Here is a 22,603-nt window from a genome sequence, read left to right on the forward strand (position 1 = left end):
TTGCAGCACCACTCAACCAGATGATCGATCTCACTCCATATGCCTCCTCATCAGCATCTGAAATTCTGCCAACAATAGCTATGTCATGGCCAAATTTGCAAACGGTTTGTATATATGGCATTTGAGATGTGCTGAGAGAGAGTACAGCAGTACAGTACAGTCCATACACTTGAGGTGCATCAATGTTGTCAACAAGGAGATGTTATTTCCGATCCTAACTAACCGTGATCTCCTGATGAGACACAAGACCATAAGATACAGGAGTAGAATTAAGCTATTCAGCACATTAATTCTGCTCTGCCATTCGATCCTGACTGACTTATCTTCCATCTAATTCACTTTCTCCAGCTTTCTCACCCCATAATCTTTGATGGCCTTGCTATTCAAGAGCTGATCAACCTTTGCTTTAAATATACTAATGACTTAACCTCTACCGCCATCTGTGGTAACAAATTCTACAGATTCACCATCCTCTGGCTAAAGAAATTCCACCTCATCTCTGTTTTTTGGAGACCCCCCTCTACACCGAGCCTGTTGTCTCTGGTCAACTCCATGTCCACTCTATCTAGGCCTTTTAACTTTGGTAGATTTCATTGAGATCCCCCTCATTCTTCTAAACTTCTGTGAATACAGGCCCAGAGCCATCAAGCACTCCTCATCATCCCAGAATCATTCTCATAAACCTCATCTGGGCCTTTGCAATGCCAGCACACCCCTTTTTTAGAAATGAGGCCCAAAACAGATCTCAATACTTCAAATTTGTTCTGATCACTGCCTTATAAAGCCTCAGCATTACATCCTTGCTTTTATATTCTAGTCCAGTTGAAATAAATGCAGCATTCAGTATGAGGTAAATTGGATTAGACATTGGCTTTGTGGGAGAAGCAGAGAGTGGTCGTAGAGGGTTGCTTCACTGGCTGGAACCCTGGGAATGCTGATGTGCCACCAGGTCTTTTGCTGTTTGTCATCTATATCAATGATCTGGATGATAATGTGGTTAACGAGATCAGCAAATTTGCGGATGACACCAAGACAGGGAGTGTAGTGGACAGTGAGGAAGGGTATCATGGCTTGCAGAGGGATCTGCTTCAGCTGGAAAAAAGGCAGATGGAATTTAATGCAGACAGGTGTGAGGTCTTGCACTTTGATAGAACCAGGGTTAGTTCTACACAGTGAACAGTAGGGCACTGAGGAGCACGGTAGAACAAAGGGATCTGGGAATATAGGCCCATAATTCACTCGAAATGGCGTCACAGGTAGAAAGGGTCAGAAAAAAAGGTTTTCGCTCTTTGGCTTCCAGAAATCTATGTATAGAGTACAGGAGGCGGGATGTTGTACAAGACGCTGGTGAGGCCTCGCTTGGAGTATCGTATGTAGTTTTGGTCACCCACCTACAGGAAAGATGTAAACAAGGTTGAAAGAGTACAGAGAAAATTCATAAGGATGTTGCCAGGTCTGGAGGGCCTGAGTTATAAGGAAGATTAAAAAGGTTAGGACTATATTCTTTAGAACGTAGGAGACTGAGAGGAGATGTGATAGAAGCATACTAAATTTTGAGGGGTAAAGATAGGGTAAAAGCAAGCAGGTTTTTTTCCACTGAATTTGGGTGGGACCACAACCAGAGGTCATTGGTTACGGCTGAAAGGTGAGAAGTTTCTGGGAAGCATGAGGGGAAACTTCTTCACTCAGAAGGTCATGAGAGTGTGGAGTGAGCTGCCAGCACAAGTGGTGCATGCGAGCTTGATTTCAACATTTAACAGAAGTTTGGATACGTACATTGATAGCAGGGATATAGAGGGCAATGGTCATGGAGCAGATCAATGGGAGTAGGCAGTTAAATGGTTTTGGCACGGATTCTTTCAATCTTATTTCCATCTTTCCCATAGGTATGTGACCAAAATTGGACCTACCCTGGTTGGTCCACTTCATACCTGTTTACAATAAATTCACCCTGCCATTTTTCAGTGCATTTTTCCAGCCGGTCCAGATCCCACTGCAAGATTTGATAGTCTTCCTCACTGTCTACTGCTCCCCCAACACTGGTGTCATCTGCAAATTTGCTGATCCAGTTTAATATATTATCATCCAGATCGTTGATATGGATGACAAACACGAAGCACTGATCCCTGCGGCATAGCACTAGCCACGGGCCTGAAGTCAGAAAAACAACCATCTACAACAACTCTCTGGCTTCTTCTGCAAATTCAACAGTTTATCCAATTTACTACTTCATCTTAAATGCCAAACATCTGAAAATTCTTAACCAAACTCCCATTTGTGACCTTGTCAAATACTTTGCTAAAATCACTGCCTTGCTTTCATCAATTTTTCTATACTAGCCTGCCATAGCGTCCGAGGAAACACTTTGTCAGGCCCTGGGGACGTATCCATCCTAATTTGCATCAAGACAGTAAACACCTCCTCCTCCGTAATTTGTACAGGGTCCATGATGTCACTGCTGCATTGCCTCTTATCTATGGACTTTGAGTCCATCTCCATAGTAAATACAGAATCAAAAATCCATTTAAGATCTCCCCCATCTCATTTGGCTTCATACGTAGACTACCACTCTAATCTTCCAACGGAGTAATTTTGTCCCTTGTTATTATTTTGCTCTTAATGTATCTGTAGAAGCCCTTAGTATTCTCCTTCACCTTGTCTGCTAGAGAAACCTCATGCCTTCTTTTAGCCCTCCTGATTCCCTTAAGTGTTCTCTTGCATTTCTTATACTCAAGTACCTCATTTGTTTCTGCCTGACCATACCTGCTCTGCACCTCCTCCTCTTCTTTCTTCACCAGGGCCTCAATATCTCTCAAATACCAAGGTTCCCCAAACCTGTTATCCTTGCCTTTTATTCTGACAGTAAAATATAATCTCTGTACTCTCAAAATTTCACTTCTAAAGTCCTACTCACTAACAAGAGCACTGTTGCCAGAAAAGAACTTACCATCTACACTTGCCAAATCCTTTCTGATACCATCAAAATTGGCCTTCCTTCGATTTAGAATCTCAACCCCAGGACCAGACTTATCCTTCTTCCTTATTACCTTGAAATAATGGCATTATGATCACTAGATGCAAAGTGCTCCTTCACACAAACTTCTGTCACCTGCTCTGTCTCATTGCCTAATATCAGATTAAATATCACACTCTCCCTCATTGGGAATTGTACATACTGATTAGTTAAGGAAATTTTCCTGAACACATTTGACAAACACTTTCCCATCCTGCCATTTTACAGTATGGGAGTCCCAGTCAATATGTGGGAAGTTAAAATCACTTATTTTCACAACCTTGTGTTCTTTGCAACAGTCTGCGATCTCTCTACAAATATACTCCAAATCCTGCAGACTGTTGGGTGGTCTATAATATAATCTTATTAATACGATCATATCTTCCTTATTCCTCAGTCCTACCCATAAAGCCTCTCCAGTCTGTCCTGATGGAGCACTTCCATGACATTTTCCCTGGCTAGTAATGCCATCTGTTCCTCTTGCTCCATCACATCTAAAACAAGGAAACCCCAAAACATTGGGCTGCCAGTCCTGCTCTTTCAAAAACTGTGTCTCACTAATGGCTACAATGTCATAATTCCACACGCTGATCCATGCCCCATACTCATCCGCCTTTCACTGAAATATACGCAGGTCACAATATTAGTCCCACCGTGTTCGACCTTGTGATTACTGACTTTGTCTGAGGACTTACCAACATCTTTCTTCTCAACCTCTCCATCATCTGTCGAGGCACTCTGGTTCCCATCCCCCTGCAACTCTAGTTTAAACCCCCCACATGCAGCATGTTAGCCTCCCTCCAGTTCAGGTGCAAATTGTCTCTTCTGTTGAGGTCCCACCTGGAAGGAAGCCCAATGATCCAAAAGCATGAAGCCCTTCCTCTTGCATCATCTCTTTGGTCAAGTGTTAAACTGTATGATCTTCCCATTAACACATGGCATGGTCATCAATCCTGATATCACATCCCTGGCTTATTCTTCTTCTCTTACATCTTTTGTTTCTTTTCAAGGTGGTTAGGATGCTGTTGGAGCCTGTGATTTACAGTTCAAACTACAGTTCTTCACGATGTGCAGGCTGGTGGTTCGCTATCTCCATGAGTACCGTGGAAGAAGTGTGTCTTCAGGGAGCGCCCCCACGGATGACCCGGTTCATCGTCGGTGCCGCTGACTGAAGCACTGTGGGAGACTGAACCATCAGGGCAGCAGGCAGTCAGAAGAAGGCCTCTGTACTCGAGTGATCCCTCCCTCTCTCGATGACCGTCAGTCCCTAAGTCAGGGGGCCCGGAGAAGTGACATCGGAACAGCGAATTGCTGATCTCTGCTCTTGTTGCAGGAGAGTGACCCCTTTCGAGCCTGTCTAAGATACTGAGGTGCTGGGTTGTGGACTGTAGTTTTTGATGGAGTCTAGATCAATGTCACTTTGGGGGCTTTGACCATTGCTTGCATGGTAGGGAGGGGTAAGGTCGGTGCTTCTGCTGGTGCAAGTGTGGGGAGAGAGAGGAGGAGGGTCGGTGCTTTGGCAGCTACCTGTGTGTTGGAGGGAAGGGTAGATCTGGGGTTCTGATGTCTCTCTCATTCATTCTTTAACGTTTCTTGTTTCACAAAAAGTTGTATACTGTATACATTCTCTGATATTAAGTTGAACCATGTGTTTTGCCCTTTCTGGCATATGGCATGGGTAGCACCCTGGAGGCCTTGTCCTTTAACTTAGTAACTAACTGCCTGAACTCATTAACTCATTTTGCAGGACCTCATCACCCATCCTATCTCTGTCATTAGTACTAACCTGGGCCATGAATTCTGGCTGCTCACTCTCACACTTTAGAATGCTGTGGATTCAATCTGAGATGTCCCTGACACTGGTACCCGGGAGGCAACAAACCATTTCGGAATTCCATTCTTGTCCACTGAACTTATTTTCTGTTCCCCTAACCAACAAATCCTCTATCACTACACAATGGCTGCTCGGCTTAAACCTAACTTCTTTTTATTGGTCTTTGCTAATTGCCTAATTATGCACAATCCAATGTCTCCTCGGGAACTGTGGTGTGCAAAAAGTGCCGACTGTCCACACTCATTTCTTTTAAACTCTCTCTCCCTCTATGCAATTTGGTGTCTCTTTGGGACTATGGCCATGTTGTCACACATCTTCTGTGGCCATGCTGGTATTGCTCCTGTAATACTATGAGCTCTTGTTTGGCAATCTCAGGTGATCCTTCCCCGTCTATCCTGCCTGTTACTTCCTCAAAGAATTCCAACAGAATTGTCAGGCAAGATTTGTCCTTAAGGAAACGTCGCTGGCTTCAGCTTTTTGTGATTGAATTACTGATTAAAGTTAAAAATATCTATTTTAAAAAAGATAAACAGTTGTTTTTGCTTTTTCTGGATTTACTAACAAAAAAGTTTTTACAAATTTCAACATGCTTGCCTGCTTGTTCTTATTCACTTATAATCTGTGGTCAGGTAACTGAATGTCATTATGATAGCAAGTTTAGTTTCATATACAATTCTTTCCTTCCTTTGCTACAACCAGTTATTCAGCTGTGAAAGCTGTTTTCACACTACCCATTAAAGTACAGAAACTTTTATTTTAGTTTTCTGAGACTGACTCACGGTGTCAAATTCTATGAAAAGATTTATTTAGACTTATTAAGGAAACAACATCAAAGTATAATGGCAGCAAATTGCAGCTTGCAGATTCACAGTAAAGAAACAAGATTTTCAGCACATTCATGCTTTCTATGACTGTTCTACAGTGCACATGCTTCCTAAGTCTATCAGCATCATTCTAATCTTAGGTTTTTCACGGGCTTTCTGTTAAATACAATGTTACCTCAACAACATCTAATTCTACATCTTAATCACGCATTCTAAACATAATGTATATTTTCTCAATATGTTATTGAATTTATGAGTTATGATTATATATATTCATGCCTCAGTGTTAACCTTCCCTGAAGTGGAACAAGTGAGGCTGCAGATCTCCCATTGTGCTGGGGAAAGACAGAGTCTGTGTGAGGTAGGAAGTGGGAAACAGCATTGGGGAGCTGAGGCTAACAAGGCCCCTAATTTAGATGCTCTTGGATTCTTCCATAATAGTCAATATTTGAAAGCATTTAATTCATTTTCAATAAAATCATACTTACTACTTAAATAGCTTGTTTTATTTAATTCATTATTTCACTTTCTGTTTATCTTCAATTTGTGAGTTCACTAGTTTAACCTAGGTAGGGGGAAAAAACCTCTATTTCATATTTGCATAACCACTGAGCTAGTGCTAACCAAAGCTGGCTCTTTTCCCAGAAATTATATCAGTTTCATAATGGTTCCTAAGACTTTACAACAGTGTAAATTAGAATAGGTGCCTTAAGGGAAGAAAGGATCCACAGTAGATTTAACATGATGGGACATTTAATGATTTGGGGTATAGGCCACCAACTGGTATCAAAATTCAACTGTTAGCCTGAGGAACTCAGTAACCTTGATTTCACTTTCACCTTAGGTTTATGGAAGTCCCAGCATCAGAGAGTATCGATTCTGTAAATCTTTCAAGTGAGGGCATCAATTTAGAGGCTGTATGTAGATTGTGCCGACTAAAAGAATCCAACCATGAAAGCCAAAACGAATTTTGCATAGGCCAAGAGATGCATATTTTATCTGGACAGTGTTGGGAGTCAAACCCAAGAAAAAAGTGTTAAGCAAGTCACTCCGTAGCCTAGATTATATACAAGTTCTCAGTTTGATTTTCAAATAATGGCTGATGATCTGGCAGGAAAGATAGGAAAAGACAAGGACAAATTGAGGCAACCTCTGATTTTATTCACAAGACAATGGATCATAAAATAATATGATAAACAAATACAAAACTGTGATTCCTACCTTATCTTGCACCAGTTTGTAGCAGGCAGGGCACTCCTGGCAACCAGGCCTTGTGCGATTATAAAAGTAATTTTCTTCACACTGATCACAATGAGCACCCACAAACCCTTCCTTACAATCACATTTTCCATCTTCCTTGCATTGTCGCGATTTAGAACCTTCAGGGTCACAGTCGCAGGCTATAGAAGGAGAAATACAATTTACAGACATTTCTCTAAAGAGCTGACAATTGATAATTTATTCTAAAACTTGTTAAGCAATTCTTGCACTTACGTTTGCATCCATCCCGACTAAATCCAAAATGATTAGGTTCACAAGTATCACACTGCCGACCAACAACACCAGGCTGGCATTCACACTGCCCATTTTGGGAGTCGCACTGTCCATTAACAGAACCAATGGGATTGCACTCACACCTGAAACAGAGAATTGAAATTAGGCCCTTCACTTCGGAGAGTAATGTTAGTCATTGTACTGAAAAAATATAAGGTTGACTAACTACTCCAAACTGCACATTATCCCAGAAACAATTACTTCAACTATTTTTTTAAATTTTTTGTGGAGATAATGGCACACAATTCTAGTTAACATTATGATGGAAAGAAGAAATTTTTTAATGACAGGACTACTATTATCCTCATATTTTACCCTTCATTTAAAATAATACATTTAACAATGCACGCAAAGTGCGCGTCGAGGGGTTACAGAACAAGATTATCCACATATGCAATTAAAGACAGTTCATCAACAAGGGTCATAAATCCGTTGCTACTCAACCTGCTATTGGGATATAAGCTAAATACTGGATTAAGTAATAAATCCAAATATAGGATTAGGACTTTAAAATCGGTGTCTTATCTGGTGACTTCTACTAGTTTTCTGAAATGTGTGCTAGTGCTACTTTCACAAACAGCAATAGTTTAATGGAATTTATTGACCCAAATGTCACAGTTCTCGGCAACAGTGTTGTCACTAAGTAATATGTTCATTGCTTTTATGGATTTTTCAGTCAACCCATTGGGGATTGGATTCTGCAGAGCACTACTGGTGCAAAATCTTGGCCAATTTGTCTTTTGGGAAAAGCATCCTTTTTATTGGATCTTTCAAAGAATGGTATATATAAATTATGTGTAAACAGACTCTGCACTAGACCTAATATAAATGGGGGATCACAAACATCTCTCCCCCTCAATATCCTTGAATTCACATGATTATGCGAATTAGACCCCATGTCAAGTAAGTATTCTATAGACTCTTCTGGGCCAGCCAGTAGTGTAGTGGCATCAGCTCTGGACTTTGAGGCAGATGGTCCTGAGTTCCAGTCTCGCCAGGGGCCCAACCTGGGCAACAACAGCAACCGTGCAGAAGAATGGCTTGGCAATCTACTTCCATATCTGGCCACAAAAACCCTATGGACAACTACACTCTCCACAGGGTCGCCGTCGGTCGACAATGACTTGACGGCACTCAACAACAACTGACCCTTCATAGAATGTATTAGCAACAATGGTGCACTGTTTCAATGAAATGTGAAATTGTCTTAAATGCCACAATTATATTTGGTCTTGGCTGTGCTAAATGTAAGTTTATTTCCAATGTCTGCGATACATTAAGCCAATTTTCAAGCACAGTCAAACTAGATATTTAATCTCATGAGGTAAATGTAAAAAAAAAGCAAAAGGAAATCTGACACTCATCCTAGAAACTATGGATTTTTATGCATGCTGTTAAGTCACACTTTCAATCCTCATTCTGAGGAGAAAATGTATACCATTATCTCCCAACATTATCAGCAATTCTTCATCTTGCTTGCCCTCTATCCTTTACAAGTTCAAGCATTCTTTCCTGAAATTTATACATATTGCCAACTACAACACCTATAATTTGCAGAGGTATCTTTTCTGTACTGATGTTCATAATCTTACGAATTACTCTGCTCTTAACGTTGTTGGCATTCTTGTAGGATACAATAGTTTTGCATTCTACAGGGCAGACGCAGAAGGGGACAGGGCAACAACAGGTCGAGTACTAAGCAGCAGCATTCATCAATATGTCAGGAGATATCAGATGGCAGAGAGCATTCCTGAAGTTTCCACAGGAATGCAGTTTTTGCTGGAATTCCCTTTGTACACTGTCTACAAGCAAGATTCAGGTAGTTCCTCCCAAGTTTCATGAAAGGGTCAAATATCATAATGCATCCATTCTTGCAGTAATTTTATCCACAGTGCAATTAGCAATGTGAAAATAAAATAGGTGTCACATATTTTCAACAGAAAATCACATGCTTTATCTTATAGAAAGGATTTTTAGCATATGGTCCCTTTCACTTTGCCCTTACAACCAAGAGTGATCTGTTCCTTTGATTTTACAGTGAAGCAAACTAAATGATGATATCAACTTTTTAAAAAATCATGAATGGATCTTGGGAAATATGCAATTTTATTTCCATCACTATCAGCTGGAAGACCATGTTTTATAGAACATAGAACAGTATAGCACAAGAACAGGCCATTTGGCCCACAATGTTGTGTTGAACCAGCCAAAATAGCAAATCAAAAACACCCAAACACCAATCCCTCCTGCCTACACGTCCATATCCCTCTATCTTCCTTACATCCACGTGCCTAGTGAAACATCTCTGAAAAGGCTCTAATGTATTTGCCTCTATAACCATACCAGGCGGCACATTCCAGGCACCCGAGTTAAAAACTTACCACTCACATCCCCCTTGAACTTACCCCCTCTCACCTCCAATGGATGCCTTCTGGTATTAGACATTTCAACCTTGGGAAACATATACTCTCTGTTCACTTTATCTATGCCTTTCATAATCTTGTAAACCTCCACCAGACCTGCCTTCAGTCTCTGACACTCCGGGGAAAACTCCCAAGTTTACCCAGCCTCTCATGATGGTACATGCATTCTAAACCAGGCAGCATCCTGGTGAACCTCTCTTGGACCTTCTCCAAAGCCTCAACATCCCTCCTATAGTGGGGTGACCAGAACTGTATGCAATACTCCAGATGTGGCTTAACCAGAACTTCATAAAGTTGCAACTAACCTCCTAACGTTTGAACTCAATACCTCGACTACTAAAAGCAACCATTCCATAAGCGTTCCTAACCACCATATTGACCCGTGCAGCTACTTTCAAAACGATATGAACTTGGATCCCAAGATCTCTCTGCTCAGCAACACTGTTAAGGATCTTGCTCTAACAGTGTATTGTCTCCTTGTATTTGCCCTACTGAAGTGCAACACATCACATTTATCTGGGTTAAACTCCATCTGCCATTTCTCAGCCCATATCTACAAATGATCTGTATTGTGCTGTATTATTTAGCAGTCTTCTACACTATCCACAACTCCACCAATCTTGATGTCATCTGCAAATTTACTAACACACCCATCTATATTTTCATCCTTCTACCATTTCTTCAGGATTATCATAATACAGGTCTCAATACTTGGTGCCTAGAGCGCTATCTGCTACTCCATTCTAAACTCGATTAGTATACCCACACAACGTGGGATCAGCTACTAGTCTCCAATTAGATTATATGAGCACACAGAACTGCTAAATAATCAGCTAAAGAATGGGGGCAGAAAGTTGTTCTACTTGACTTACCTTTGACAGCCCTGGCCACTAAGAAGATTATAGAAGCCGGGCTCACACTGACTACAGTCTCTACCCATGACATGAGCTAAGCACTCGCATAGACCTGTAATCTGGTTGCAGTTCCTCTGCTGACCCACAGTGCCATAAGGAGAACAGTTACAAGCTGGAAGAGAAAATAAGCACATTATATTGTGAAAGAAGCTGGTGGGGTCCGCAAGGCTCTTACTTCCATCATTCTCGGTTGCTGAGAGGTTTGATCATTTCTGCTAAGAAATTTCCTGCTATGGATTCCAACCACAAACCAGCCCCCCCCCCAAACACACACAAAAAAGAAAAAGTCATGAATGTATCAGAGTTACTGTGGATTAAAAGGTAATAACAAATGGTAAACTTTAAATCAGTCCTGATGCCAATTGTAAAGAGCAACTGCCAACATACACTTCATCAACCTTCTCCCATTTCTACTAAAGTGATATTATAATGATTTCCCTACAACATACAAGTTATACAATGTTTCTAATTCAGCAAAAAAATCAAATGGACTTTATGTTTCAGATGGACAAATTTGAAATTAACTACATTTCATGAAGATTATAATAAAACCATTTTTAAAGAAATTATTTAGGTTATTTTAGGAACATTTAATGGGCAAGGCAAATGTAAGACTCACCCTTGCATTTTTCTGAAGGAATTGGATTTAATGCATTTCCGTAAAATCCATCTTTACATTTATCACAGTAGAATCCGTCGGTGTTGTAGATGCACTTCAGACACTCTCCTGTCAGCCGATTACAGTTCCCCACGGCATTTGGATCAATGTTGTCACTACAGTGGCATGGTTTGCATGGCCTCACAGCCCCTTCTTCTCCTAATGGGTCACCATAGTATCCATCGTCACAGAGCTCACACCTTTTACCTGAAAGCAAATGCATTGCAATGAAAAATGGAAAAAAAAACTCGAAAAGAAATTGCAGATGCTAGAAGTATGTACTAAAAACAATGGAAATACTGAAAATACTCAGTAGGTCAGGGAGTTTTTGATGAAGAGAAACATACTTAATGTTTAGAGCAATGGCTTTCATTAGAAATGTAGTTATTCTAAAGTTATAGTAAATGTTTGATTTACTAAAATGATCACAAAATATGGATCTTCATATGTATCTGAGCAAAGTTTGCCCAAATACACCATTTCCCTGTATTTGTCAATTTTGCCTTACCTGTGGATGATGCTTGGATTGCCACACATGCAAAAGCTATGCAGAAGCAAATCCATGATGGGTTAATTTATATACTGTTTTTTTTTTCAAATTTTTGTATAGCACCTAATTTTGATAAAGAATCTACCTGTGTGCCAGATGCATTTATGTACAACTGACTGCAAGATCAGCATTATAACTCTGGTAATTCCTTAAAAAGAACAGGAAGCAAACAAATTAAAATGAAGATAACAAACACTAAATATAGAAATTATCTTCTTAAATACAGACACTGCACAAGAACGGGTCCACTAGCCATTGAGCTTACAAGCCTTCATATTCACAATTCATCCTTGAGTCACCTCCCATCACATCTGACCTCACTGCCTCCATTCAGTACTCCAGAGGACTGTTGCAATTGCAGTACTACCCATTCTCATAGCAGTTACACTCTTCGCCCGCCCCCCGAGAATATCTTGCACACCTTCTCGCTTCCTTGGTCCCAAAGGTCCCAAACATACTTCACATCCAAAGCAATTCTGCTGCATTTCGGGCTCTTGAGCACGATAATGTTTTAAGGCAATTCACCATTCCAGGTTTATATTTTCTTTACTCAGCACTGATTTTTCTTCCTTTTCCTGGTAATTTTGAACTGCATGCCCTATTAACATCTTTCCCCAAATATACATTTTGTTATTTGCTAGCCTTCATTGACCTCCTTCAGCTAAGTCATGACCCAAATGGTTAAGTAGCATTAACAGCAACGGGACATTGAAGGGTCTGAGTGTATAAGTTTAGGGTCACATGGGGAATGGGTTTGATAGAACTGCTCTAACAGGCAAGTGGGCTGAATGGCCTTCTGTGAACATATAATCCTATTAACGTTACACAAAGTGTGGTCTTCTGAAAAGCATCTGACAGTTATTGATTATATGTATTTGTAGAGACCATTGTCCAAGCCGTCTGTTTTCCATTAATTCTTTGTGCTATGAGAGATGATTTGCAAATAAGGCAACCGCTGAAAAGTATAGCTGTGTGATTTCTGTGAAGTGCGCATTCATTCATTGAGATTTTTGCATGCATGAGCTGCAAGCTGAAGATTTTTAAGAAAGTTGCTTAAGTGGAGGCCTTTATTCTAATCCTAAATATCCAGCCAACAAATTCCAGTAGGAGCACTGAAATGCCAATGTGATACAGATAAGAATACAAAAAAAGACAATAACCTTTTATAATTAAACAGCATGATGTATGAGAACAAGTTAATTTTAACAGAATTAATGAAAGTTTTGAGCATCTCACCTGTGGTCCCTTCAGGGCAGTTGGTGCACACAATATTCCCAGTTTTAGGTACCTCAGCACAGCTTGAACCAGCTGGACAAGGACATGGCTTACAGTCATCTGTGTTACCAACTGTAGGATCACCATAGTATCCATCTTTACACCGCTCACAATTTGGTCCTGCTGTGTTGTCCCTACAGTAACATTCACCTTTGCACCAGATTAAAGAGAGTTAATTATCCGTATATCAAACATAGGGACTGAAATTCTGCTTCTGTTACAACTGTTAAATAGATACAAATGCACTGACCACCCTTTTCTTCCCCATTTGCCTCCACCAATTGCACTGAAGCAGAGAAATCTTTCTGATTTTTCCACATTTAATACATAAATAGGTCATCCGGCATAACATCAGAATTAGGAACATATTACTAATATCTCAGAAAATTCACATTTTTTGTTTGAACATAAGTATGTGAATTTATTGAAGATTTAATGAATTAAAAGAAAACTTTCAAAGAATCAATTCCCAGGATGTGGGCATTTATTGTTCATTCCAAATGTGCCTTTAAAGGGATAGTTCTTGGACTAAATTCTTTTAGAGTTATTGCTATCTATGTGGCCTTAAGAAAGGAAAACCAGGATTTTGACTCTATGAAAATATTTCATCAAAACAGCACTGAAATTCACTTCAAAATTTGGCTAGTAGACATTATCTAATTTTATGATGCTCAATGTAAAAAAAAGTGTTCCTTGAAACCTCATCTCCCGTAGATTTAATCAACAATAGTAAATGATTTCTTAATTTGGGGGTTTAATTTGATATTAAGGTAGGACAACAGCTTCTCACAAATATTTTAATACATGGTGTTTCTCTCTCTCTTGATAATGTTGGAGGATGTTACCGAGGTTCTGTGCTTGTGGATTTGGACCATGGAGTCTTGTGGTTTTTATATTCTGCGCTGTCGCTGGTTTTTTCCTCGATTTTTCTGTGGGGAGAGGGGGGTACGGGGGTTGATATTCTCGTTCCGTATTTGTTAGTTTTTAGTGTGAGGGAGGGGGATTTGCAGGCTGATGTTCTTGTTGTGCTTTGTGGGTTGATGATTGCGTTGCCAGTCATTTTTTTTTTGCGGGGCTGGGGGGTGGGTTTGCTGTTTCTCCTTGAACAGACTTCCATGGTTTTCTTCATTTTGTGGCTATCTGGAGAAGAAGAATCTCAGAGTTGTATACTGTATACATACTTTGATAATAAATGAACCTGCAAACCCTTTTGAACCTGGTCAAAATTTTTGCTGACAATTATGGATCCACTTGATATTCAAACAAAAACTACCCAGATGCACTATCAGAAAATGACAGTAAGGAAACAGCAAAATATAATTCAGTTCAAATCAAGTTTAATTGTCATTCAACCATACATGAATGCTCATGAATACAGCCAAACAAGACATTGTTACTACGGGGTCAAGGTTCTAAAACACATTACCAAGAGCCACACACAAAAACACAATCATGGGATAAAAGAGTCCCGATCCCCTCACCCATGACAATTCGGCTTGATGCCAGCAAAATAGCATGCTCCTCAGCCGAAAGGACCAACTCTCCCCGTACCACGTAGTATTAAACAAGACTTGACTTTAGCTGCCATGCACGTAAACAATGGTGTAGAAAGATTAATAAACATCATCTCCTATGAATGAAGCAAAAGTATAGATTTTCAAAACAAAAATCTAATTGAACCAAAAATGAAAAGCACATATATTTTATTTAAGTGCATTGTAAGTTGAAGAATTGTACTGCCTAGATTAGGTTCCCTCTGACCCAAGAATGGGAGCATATTGGGGAAAATGGAAAATAAGAAAAAAATGTCTTAAAAAGTTAGATGATATGAACTCCACTGCATAAAATATTGACCTACTTTCCTGAGATCTCTCCACAGAAAAGCTCTGGGTACTCACCACTTTCAGGATCACAGGTATCACTATGTGCATTACAGCTGCAAGGCACACAGGGACTGAATGATCCACGACCGGGATCATCCCTTCTGTAGCCCAAAGCACACTGTTCACAGAATTGTCCCTGATATGCAGTCGGGCAGGTACACTGTTCCACCCAGTCAGCAGGACTTCCAGAGCCAGGACGAGCACTAATCAGAGTTACATCATCTAAATAGCCATAGCCTGCAGGGAAACGGACAAACGTTGGTCATAAACAAACTAAAGAAGATGAATTGTCATGCAAATATATGATCAGCAGTAGCAAAAGGAAATAGTGTTCCAAAACAATGAAAATGTGCACAAAACTATTTATTATTTTTATCTGAACTAAATTGTAAAGATCTCTACTTCGACTGCTCTCTGGAACCCTCTCCCTAAACTTCACCGTCTCTTTTCACCAATTTAAGAACAGTGTTATTTCAGTTAAATTCTCATCATGCATGATAAACTTTTCCTTTTTGCTTCTGCATTCAGATTTCCACAACCATTTGTGAAATATTATGTAATAGCTGACAAGTGAAATCAGAGCCAAAGTAAAAGCAAAAGAGAGGGCATACAAGGAAGCCAAAGCTAGTGGGAAGATTAAGAGGATTGGGAAGCTTTTAAAAACTTGCAGGTGGTCATTAGAAAGGAAAAGATGAATTATGAAAGGAAGCTGGCACTAATATCAAAGATGATACTAAAAGCATTTTTAAGTATATAAAGAGTAAAAGAGCTTAGGGTAGGTATAGGACAAATAGAAAATGACACTGGAGATATTGTAATGAGAGACACAGAGAATGCAGAGGAAATGAATGCATATTCTGCAGCAGTCTTCACAGTGGAAGACATCTGTAGTATACCAGACATTCAAGAGTGTCAGTGAAAATTACGACTGAGAAGGTGTTCAGGAAGCTTAATGGTCTGAGGGTGGATAAATCTCCTGGACCTGATGAAATGCACCTTCGGGTTCTGAAAGAAGCAGCTGGAGAGATTGCAGAGACATTAACAATGATCTTTCAGGAATCGATAAGATTCTGGCATTGTACCAGATGACTGGAAAATTACAAATGTTACTCTGCTATTTAAGAAGGCTGGGAGGCAGCAGAAAGGAAACTATAGACCTGTTAGCCTGACATCAGTGGTTGGGAAGACATTGGAATCGATTGTTAGGAATGACATTACGGAGTGCCTGAAGGCCAAAGCCAGCATGGCTTCCTGAAAGGAAAATCCTGCCTGACTAACCTACATAATTTTTTGAGGCAATTACAAGCAGGGTAGACAAAGGAGATGTAATAGACGTGGTGTACTTGGATTTTCAGAAGGCCTTTGACAAGGTGCAACACACAAGGTTGCTTAGCAAGGTAAGAGCCCATGGGGAGTTACTAGCACGGGTGAAGCACTGGCTGATCGGCAGAAAACAGAGAGTGGGAATAAAGGGATCCTATCCTGGCTGGCTGCCAGTTACCAGTGGAGTTCCACAGGGGTCGGAGTTGGGACCGATGTATTTTACGATGTATGTCAATGATTTGGACTGTGGGATTAATGGATTTGCAGCTAAATTTGCTGATGATACAAAGATAGGTGGAGGAGCGGGTAGTGTTGAGGAAACAGAGAGCCTGCAGAGAGACTTAGATAGTTTAGGGGAATGGGCAAAATGGCAAATTAAGTACAATGTTGGAAAGTATATCGTCATACACTTTGGTGGAAGAAATAAATGGGCAGACTATTATTTAGATGTGAAGAGAATTCAAAATGCAGAGGTGCAAAGGGACTTGGGAGTCCTTGTGCAGGATACCCGAAAGGTTAATCTCCAGGCTGAGTCGGTGGTGAAGAAGGCGAATGCAATGTTGGCATTCATTTCTAGTGGTATAGAATGTAAGAGCCGGGATGTGATGTTGAGGCTCTATAAGGGACTTGTGAGACCACACTTGGAGTATTGTGTGCAGTTTTGGGCTCCTTATTTTAGAAAGGATATACTGACATTGGAGTGAGTTCAGAGAAGGTTCACGAGAATGATTCCAGGAATGAAAGGGTTACCATATGAGACATCTGGTAGCTCTTCGGTTATATTCCCTGGAGTTTAGGAGAATGAGGGGGGATCTCATAAAAACATTCCAAATGTTAAAAGGCCTGAGCAGATTAGATATGGCAAAGTTATTTCCCATGGTAGGGGAGTATAGGACAAGAGGGCACAACTTCAGGGTTGAAGGACATCCATTTAGAACAGAGGTGTGGAGAAATTACTTTAGTCATAGGGTGGTAAAACTGTGGAATTTGTTGCCACAAGCAGCTGTGGACGCCAAGTGATTGGGTGCATTTATGGCACAGGTGGCTAGGTTCTTGATTTTAGCCAGGGCATCAAAGGGTACGGGGAGAAGGCAGGGGAGTGGGGATGACTGGAAAAATTGGATCAGCTCATGATTGAATGGTGGAGCTGGTTCGATGGGCCAAATGGCCTGCTTCAGCTCCTATATCTTATGGTCTTATGGAAATTATGGGTACTAAAAGCAAACAAATGCTTTCATCACAATATTTTGAAACCCACAAATAGCAGTGATAGTGGATGCATTTAAGATGATTGTTCAAAATTCCTTTGATTCCCAGAAGACTGAGAACAGCAGAGATAACTATTCAAGAAGGAGGTTGGCGGGTGGGGGGGGGCACATAAAGGTTAAAGAAGTGGGTAAGAAGTTGGCAGTTGGAATGTAAAGTGGGATAAATATGGATTTATTAACTTTAATAAAGAATGGAAAAGAATAACTTTTAACATTCTTAAAGAAACCGGTAAACTTGGGTGTGCAGAAGGATATTGGCGTCACAGTTCCAAAAGCACACAAAATAAGCATGTGGATACAGAAAGCAATTAGGATAGCAAATGGTATATTACCTTTCAATGTGAAGGCTTTGGAGTACAAAAAAGTGTTATTCACTGAAAGACTGAGTGTGATTTGTTTTCCTCACTGAAGAAATTATACACTTGCCTTGGAACAGATACAGCATGTTTACTTCTAAAATAAGGATAGGAGACGAAGTAAGATTGCCCTATACCCAGCAGATCAGAATATGAGACAGTCATTCTCAACACATTTTTGGGGGGGGGGGGGGGGGGGCAACATAAGACTGCTGATATCCTGGAGCTGCTTCCCTGTGCTGGAGTATATGAATGTAGAATAAATAGACTCACGATTAGGGGTTGACTATTTAGGACGGACAAGAGCCTCTTTACGTACGGTACTGTGCGGAAGTCTTAGGCACATTTAAAAAGATCTGTAAAGCAAAGATGCTTTCAAAAATAATAAAATGAAAAGTTTCTAAATATCAAGAAATTCACTATAAGGAGCAGCAAACTGTAAAAAAAAAACACTAAATCAAACCAATATTTAGTGCGACCACCCTTTGCCTTTAAACTCCATTAATTCTCTGAGGTATTCTGTTGTGCAGTTTTATAAGAAAATTAGCTGGTAAGCATCTTGGAGAACTTGCCAAGGTTCTGCAGATTTTGGCTGTCTTATTTGCTCCTGTCATTCTAGGTAATCTCTGACAACCTTGATGTTGTGATCAGGACTCTGTGGAGGCCATACCATCTGTTGTAGAACTCCTTGTTCTTCTTTTTACTGAAGATAGTTCTCTGTGACCGTAGCCATGTATTTGGCATTATTGTCCTGCTGCAGATTGAAGTTGGGACTGATCTAACACCTCCCTGATGGTATTATGTGATGGATGAGAATTTGTTTGTACTTCTCAACATTGAGGATTCCATTAATTTTGACCTGGTTACCAACTCCATTTGCAGGAAATGCAGCTGAAAAGCTGCAGGGTATCTCCACCGTGCTTCACTGTTGACTGCAGACACTCATCCATGTAGCAATCTCCAGCTCTTCTACAGCCAAACTGCCTGGTTGAGCCAAAAATTTCAAATTTAGTCTTGTCAGTTGAGCAAATGCTGAGACTGTTCAGCACCCTAGTCCTTGTGTTTTAGTGCGTAGGTGAGTCTCTTGGCTTTGTTTCCACTTCAGAGAAATGTTTTTTTTGGCAGCAACTCATCCAAGTTTTCTGACAAGACTTTTCCAGACTGTACTTAGGTTTCAGAGGTTTCTGTGAGTTCAGAGCTGATAACAGTGATGGACATCTTCTCATTTAGAAGGGACACCAGTTTAATGTCTGCTACACTCAGCTTCCGTGGCCAACTGCTGCATTTCTCATCCTCAACCTTGCCCATTTCCTTCTGTTTCTTCAGAAGCGCTTTGTCAGCACAACTTCAAACTCCTGTCTGCCACGAAATTTTGGCGAGAGAGAGCTTGCTGATGCAGGATGACAACCTTGTGTTTTGTTGTTATGCTCACTCTTGCCATCGGGTAAGAACTGATGATTTGAACATTAAACTGTCACATCTGCCAAACTCTCACCTTTTAGTTCGGTTGTCCTTGGCTCAGTTTCTTCTACATGCATTTCTGTTCCAGTTTATCAGTTTAGCTCATTCAGTTCGTGATGTCATTGATCATTAGCATCCTGTTCGTTATCTTTGTTTAATCATGCACTGGGCTATATACCTACAAAGTAATCAAGTTTTGACGTGAAAAATGGTCTATTACTTAATAATGTTGCTTTCTTTAATGAAATACAAAAATTTCTCTGTAACATTCATTTTTTTGGAACATGAATGTTTGGAGATCTAAAATTTGTTCTTTTCTACTGTCACTTTATTGCAGAAGACAAAAAAATAAACATCCTAAAACAAAATCTACATGAAAACCTAGGGTGCCTAAGACTTTAGCATAGTACTGTAGTATTCTCTATCTATGGAATTGTGATAGTGTAATGTTTCAATCTGATAGAGACTCCAACCAATACTGATTGAATCAAGGGAATGAGAAGCAGACAGAAAAGTGGACAATGTACAAGACCGCACATGACCTCATTAAAAGCAGAAAAGGCTTGAAGACGAAATAGTCTCTTTCCACTTCCATTCTTTTGAGCCTTATGTGCATTGTCAACTGGCCTACTTACTTCTAGGAGTACTTACTATTTTCACCATATGTACCCCGGATCTTAATAGCTGTCAGGTTGTGAAGGAGCCTTTGAAATTCAAAAGAGGAAAGCTGTGGCCTCCAGGGGTAGCTTGTCACTTCATGGAGTCTGCAAATAGATAAAAAGAATGCATTACAAACATTTACAGTTCTTTTCAGATTGCAAACATAAATACAGTGGATTCCATTTAATTAGGACACATTGGGAACAGTACATTTTGGTCCAATTAACTGGCTGCATTAATTAGCTGAAATTTCATGGTAGTTAAAAAGGTATTAAAAAAAAGGCAAACTACCACTTAACTGAGTAACAAATTGTGTATTTAAATGAAATATAGAGCAAATTAGGACACTGCTAGTAGTTGTCTGTCATATTCAACAGTATCAGGAATTCTGTGGTGAGAGTTTTTAAAGTGGAAAAGCCACTGCACTGGGGCAGTTCAACTCCCTGGGCCTCGGTCGGCCAGGTCCAGTGGGACGATTAGACCTCACAACTAGGGGTCTCCCATGGCTGCAGTGGATCACCATGACTGTGCAACATCATGCCCTTCACTCTCCACGTCACATTGCAGTATCGCTCTCTGGGCCATTGGAGCTCACCGTAGATCTCATGCACCCAGACTGACGGAGCTGACTTTGATGCTAGGACAGGTACGTTCCTATCTCACCAGGGTATGGGACACAGCAGCTTCCCTCAAATGGTTTAGCCTGCCTGTCAAAACGGTGTACTGGGATGTGGCCACTGTTGCATGCAGCCACAGGTGAGAGCCGAGTCCCTAGAAGTAACATTCAAGATGATTGTCGATAACTTCAAATTCTTCATAGTCCTAACTTATTGAAGTAATGAAATCACTTCATTTTCACTCCCAACTGTATTGGGCATCTCCAAGCCTGAATGCTTGAAACTACAGTGAGCAAAACAGTTCTGAATTGTCTTACTGTTTATTCCTTGCTAAACATCACTGACAAAAATCTGTGCTTTTTGAACACAAACACACATGGCACTTTTAAAAAACTGTTTGCTTTGGTATAGTGTGAATAGCCACATGATATGCACATGACTGATACTACTTAGATAATGTCTGGCAACAGCCTCCTGCCAAACAAGGAAATCCAGCTATTTTCTCAAGCGTTGTCCCAAATAAGTGGCTATCCCAAGTAACCAATGGCCAATTAGCCAGAATCTACTGTACTCACAACTTCAGTTTGGGCTTAAAAAGTACAGATTTTATGATCAGCATTTTACAAAGCCATAAGGTGCTTTGAATTGATTCGTGCAGGTAGTTGGAGAATCTTTGCTCCTAAATAAAAAGATATTGCTTTGAACACAGGAGATTGGGTGGTCCAGTGCAAAACATCATGTTTCCACTTTCAAGACCCAGGTTTCAATTTCACAGAAGCAGATGGGATATTTCCTAAACTATAATTCCTTAGCAATTTCTTCTTTTGGATCAATAAACAAACAAACACAAATTAAAGATATGAAATGAGCTGGAATGCAATTGTAGATCAAGCAACTCTTACCCTGATTTCCCTTTTGTTAGGGCAGGAGAGATGAAGAATGCAAGGAAGTAAATACTTACTCAGCATTTTCCCTCATGAATATATACTCTGTTACTTTGGTGTGTGGCTTACAAATATTAACATTCCAATACCATGACAAGAGAGTTAGGTCTCAATACACGACTCCATTAGCCATTAATATACTCTGAAAGCACAATAAGTATACTTGGGCTACTAAAATCTGGAATAGCTTCTAGGCAGATCACCAGATTAGACAATGACCCATTGCTTTTATCTTTAATCACTCAGCCTGATAACAATATCATGTTCTGGATCCTATTTCACCTGAATATATAGTTCTGAGGACTTTCTGTGGGATACTGGTTTCCCTGGGCGATTAACGGAGCTGTCACTCTCAGGCCTGCTCCTTCCAGTATGACATCCTCAGCAGATAAACGGTTGTTTCTCTTGTCCATGTAGAAAGTGAAAGAGAGGTTCTGACCGTAACTCATCAGCTGATCACCCAAAAGACTTGCTGGGGGAGAATATAAAAGCAATTATTTGCTCTGTACGTGTCTAAGGATGCATCAGTTTGTTAAATCAATTAGTTAGATCCTCAACTTATACAGCTAATTTCATTGAAATTGTTCTGGATTATAAAATACTAAATTACCAAGTCAACTGTACTAATTTTCCTTGGTGAAGTTAACATTTTGTGCATTTACTGAATTTACATACCAGGAGCAATGTAGTAAACAGGGAAATAATCATTGGAGATCACAGAGATGTGACGATTCACTGGAGACCATTGTAGCTGAACCGCAGCACCATCTCGATGTTCAGCCCGCCATCCATCATCACCTACAGGCCAGCAGAGAAAACTCTTAGCTTTATTCCACAAACATGGCAATGTACTGGCCGCTGCCCTATCATAAGTTTTTATAACATAAAACTGCAACTACAATGGCAACAGCAACAATTTTCATTTAATACACATCAAAGTTGCTGGTGAATGCAGCAGGCCAGGCAGCATCTCTAGGAAGAGGTACAGTCGACGTTTCCGGCCGAGACCCTTCGTCACGACTAACTGAAAGAAGAGCTAGTAAGAG

General features: G+C 40.3%; 1 protein-coding gene across 1 annotated transcript in view; it reads right to left on the reverse strand.

Moving 5' to 3' along the window:
• Nucleotides 1–22,603, reverse strand: part of lamc1 (laminin, gamma 1) — a 261,259-nt gene that overhangs the window by 35,369 nt on the left and 203,287 nt on the right. The window contains exons 9-17 of the mRNA XM_072273978.1: nt 22,233–22,355; nt 21,840–22,029; nt 19,988–20,100; nt 14,944–15,165; nt 13,007–13,195; nt 11,182–11,427; nt 10,521–10,674; nt 7,166–7,308; nt 6,893–7,071 (exon numbers count right to left, since the gene is read on the reverse strand). Coding sequence (XP_072130079.1) covers nt 6,893–7,071; nt 7,166–7,308; nt 10,521–10,674; nt 11,182–11,427; nt 13,007–13,195; nt 14,944–15,165; nt 19,988–20,100; nt 21,840–22,029; nt 22,233–22,355 — 1,559 coding nt within the window. The remainder of the gene's footprint in view (nt 1–6,892; nt 7,072–7,165; nt 7,309–10,520; nt 10,675–11,181; nt 11,428–13,006; nt 13,196–14,943; nt 15,166–19,987; nt 20,101–21,839; nt 22,030–22,232; nt 22,356–22,603) is intronic.

This window comes from Mobula birostris, chromosome 12 (assembly GCF_030028105.1).
Source record: "Mobula birostris isolate sMobBir1 chromosome 12, sMobBir1.hap1, whole genome shotgun sequence".
In the NCBI taxonomy this organism is placed as follows: Eukaryota; Metazoa; Chordata; class Chondrichthyes; order Myliobatiformes; family Myliobatidae; genus Mobula; species Mobula birostris.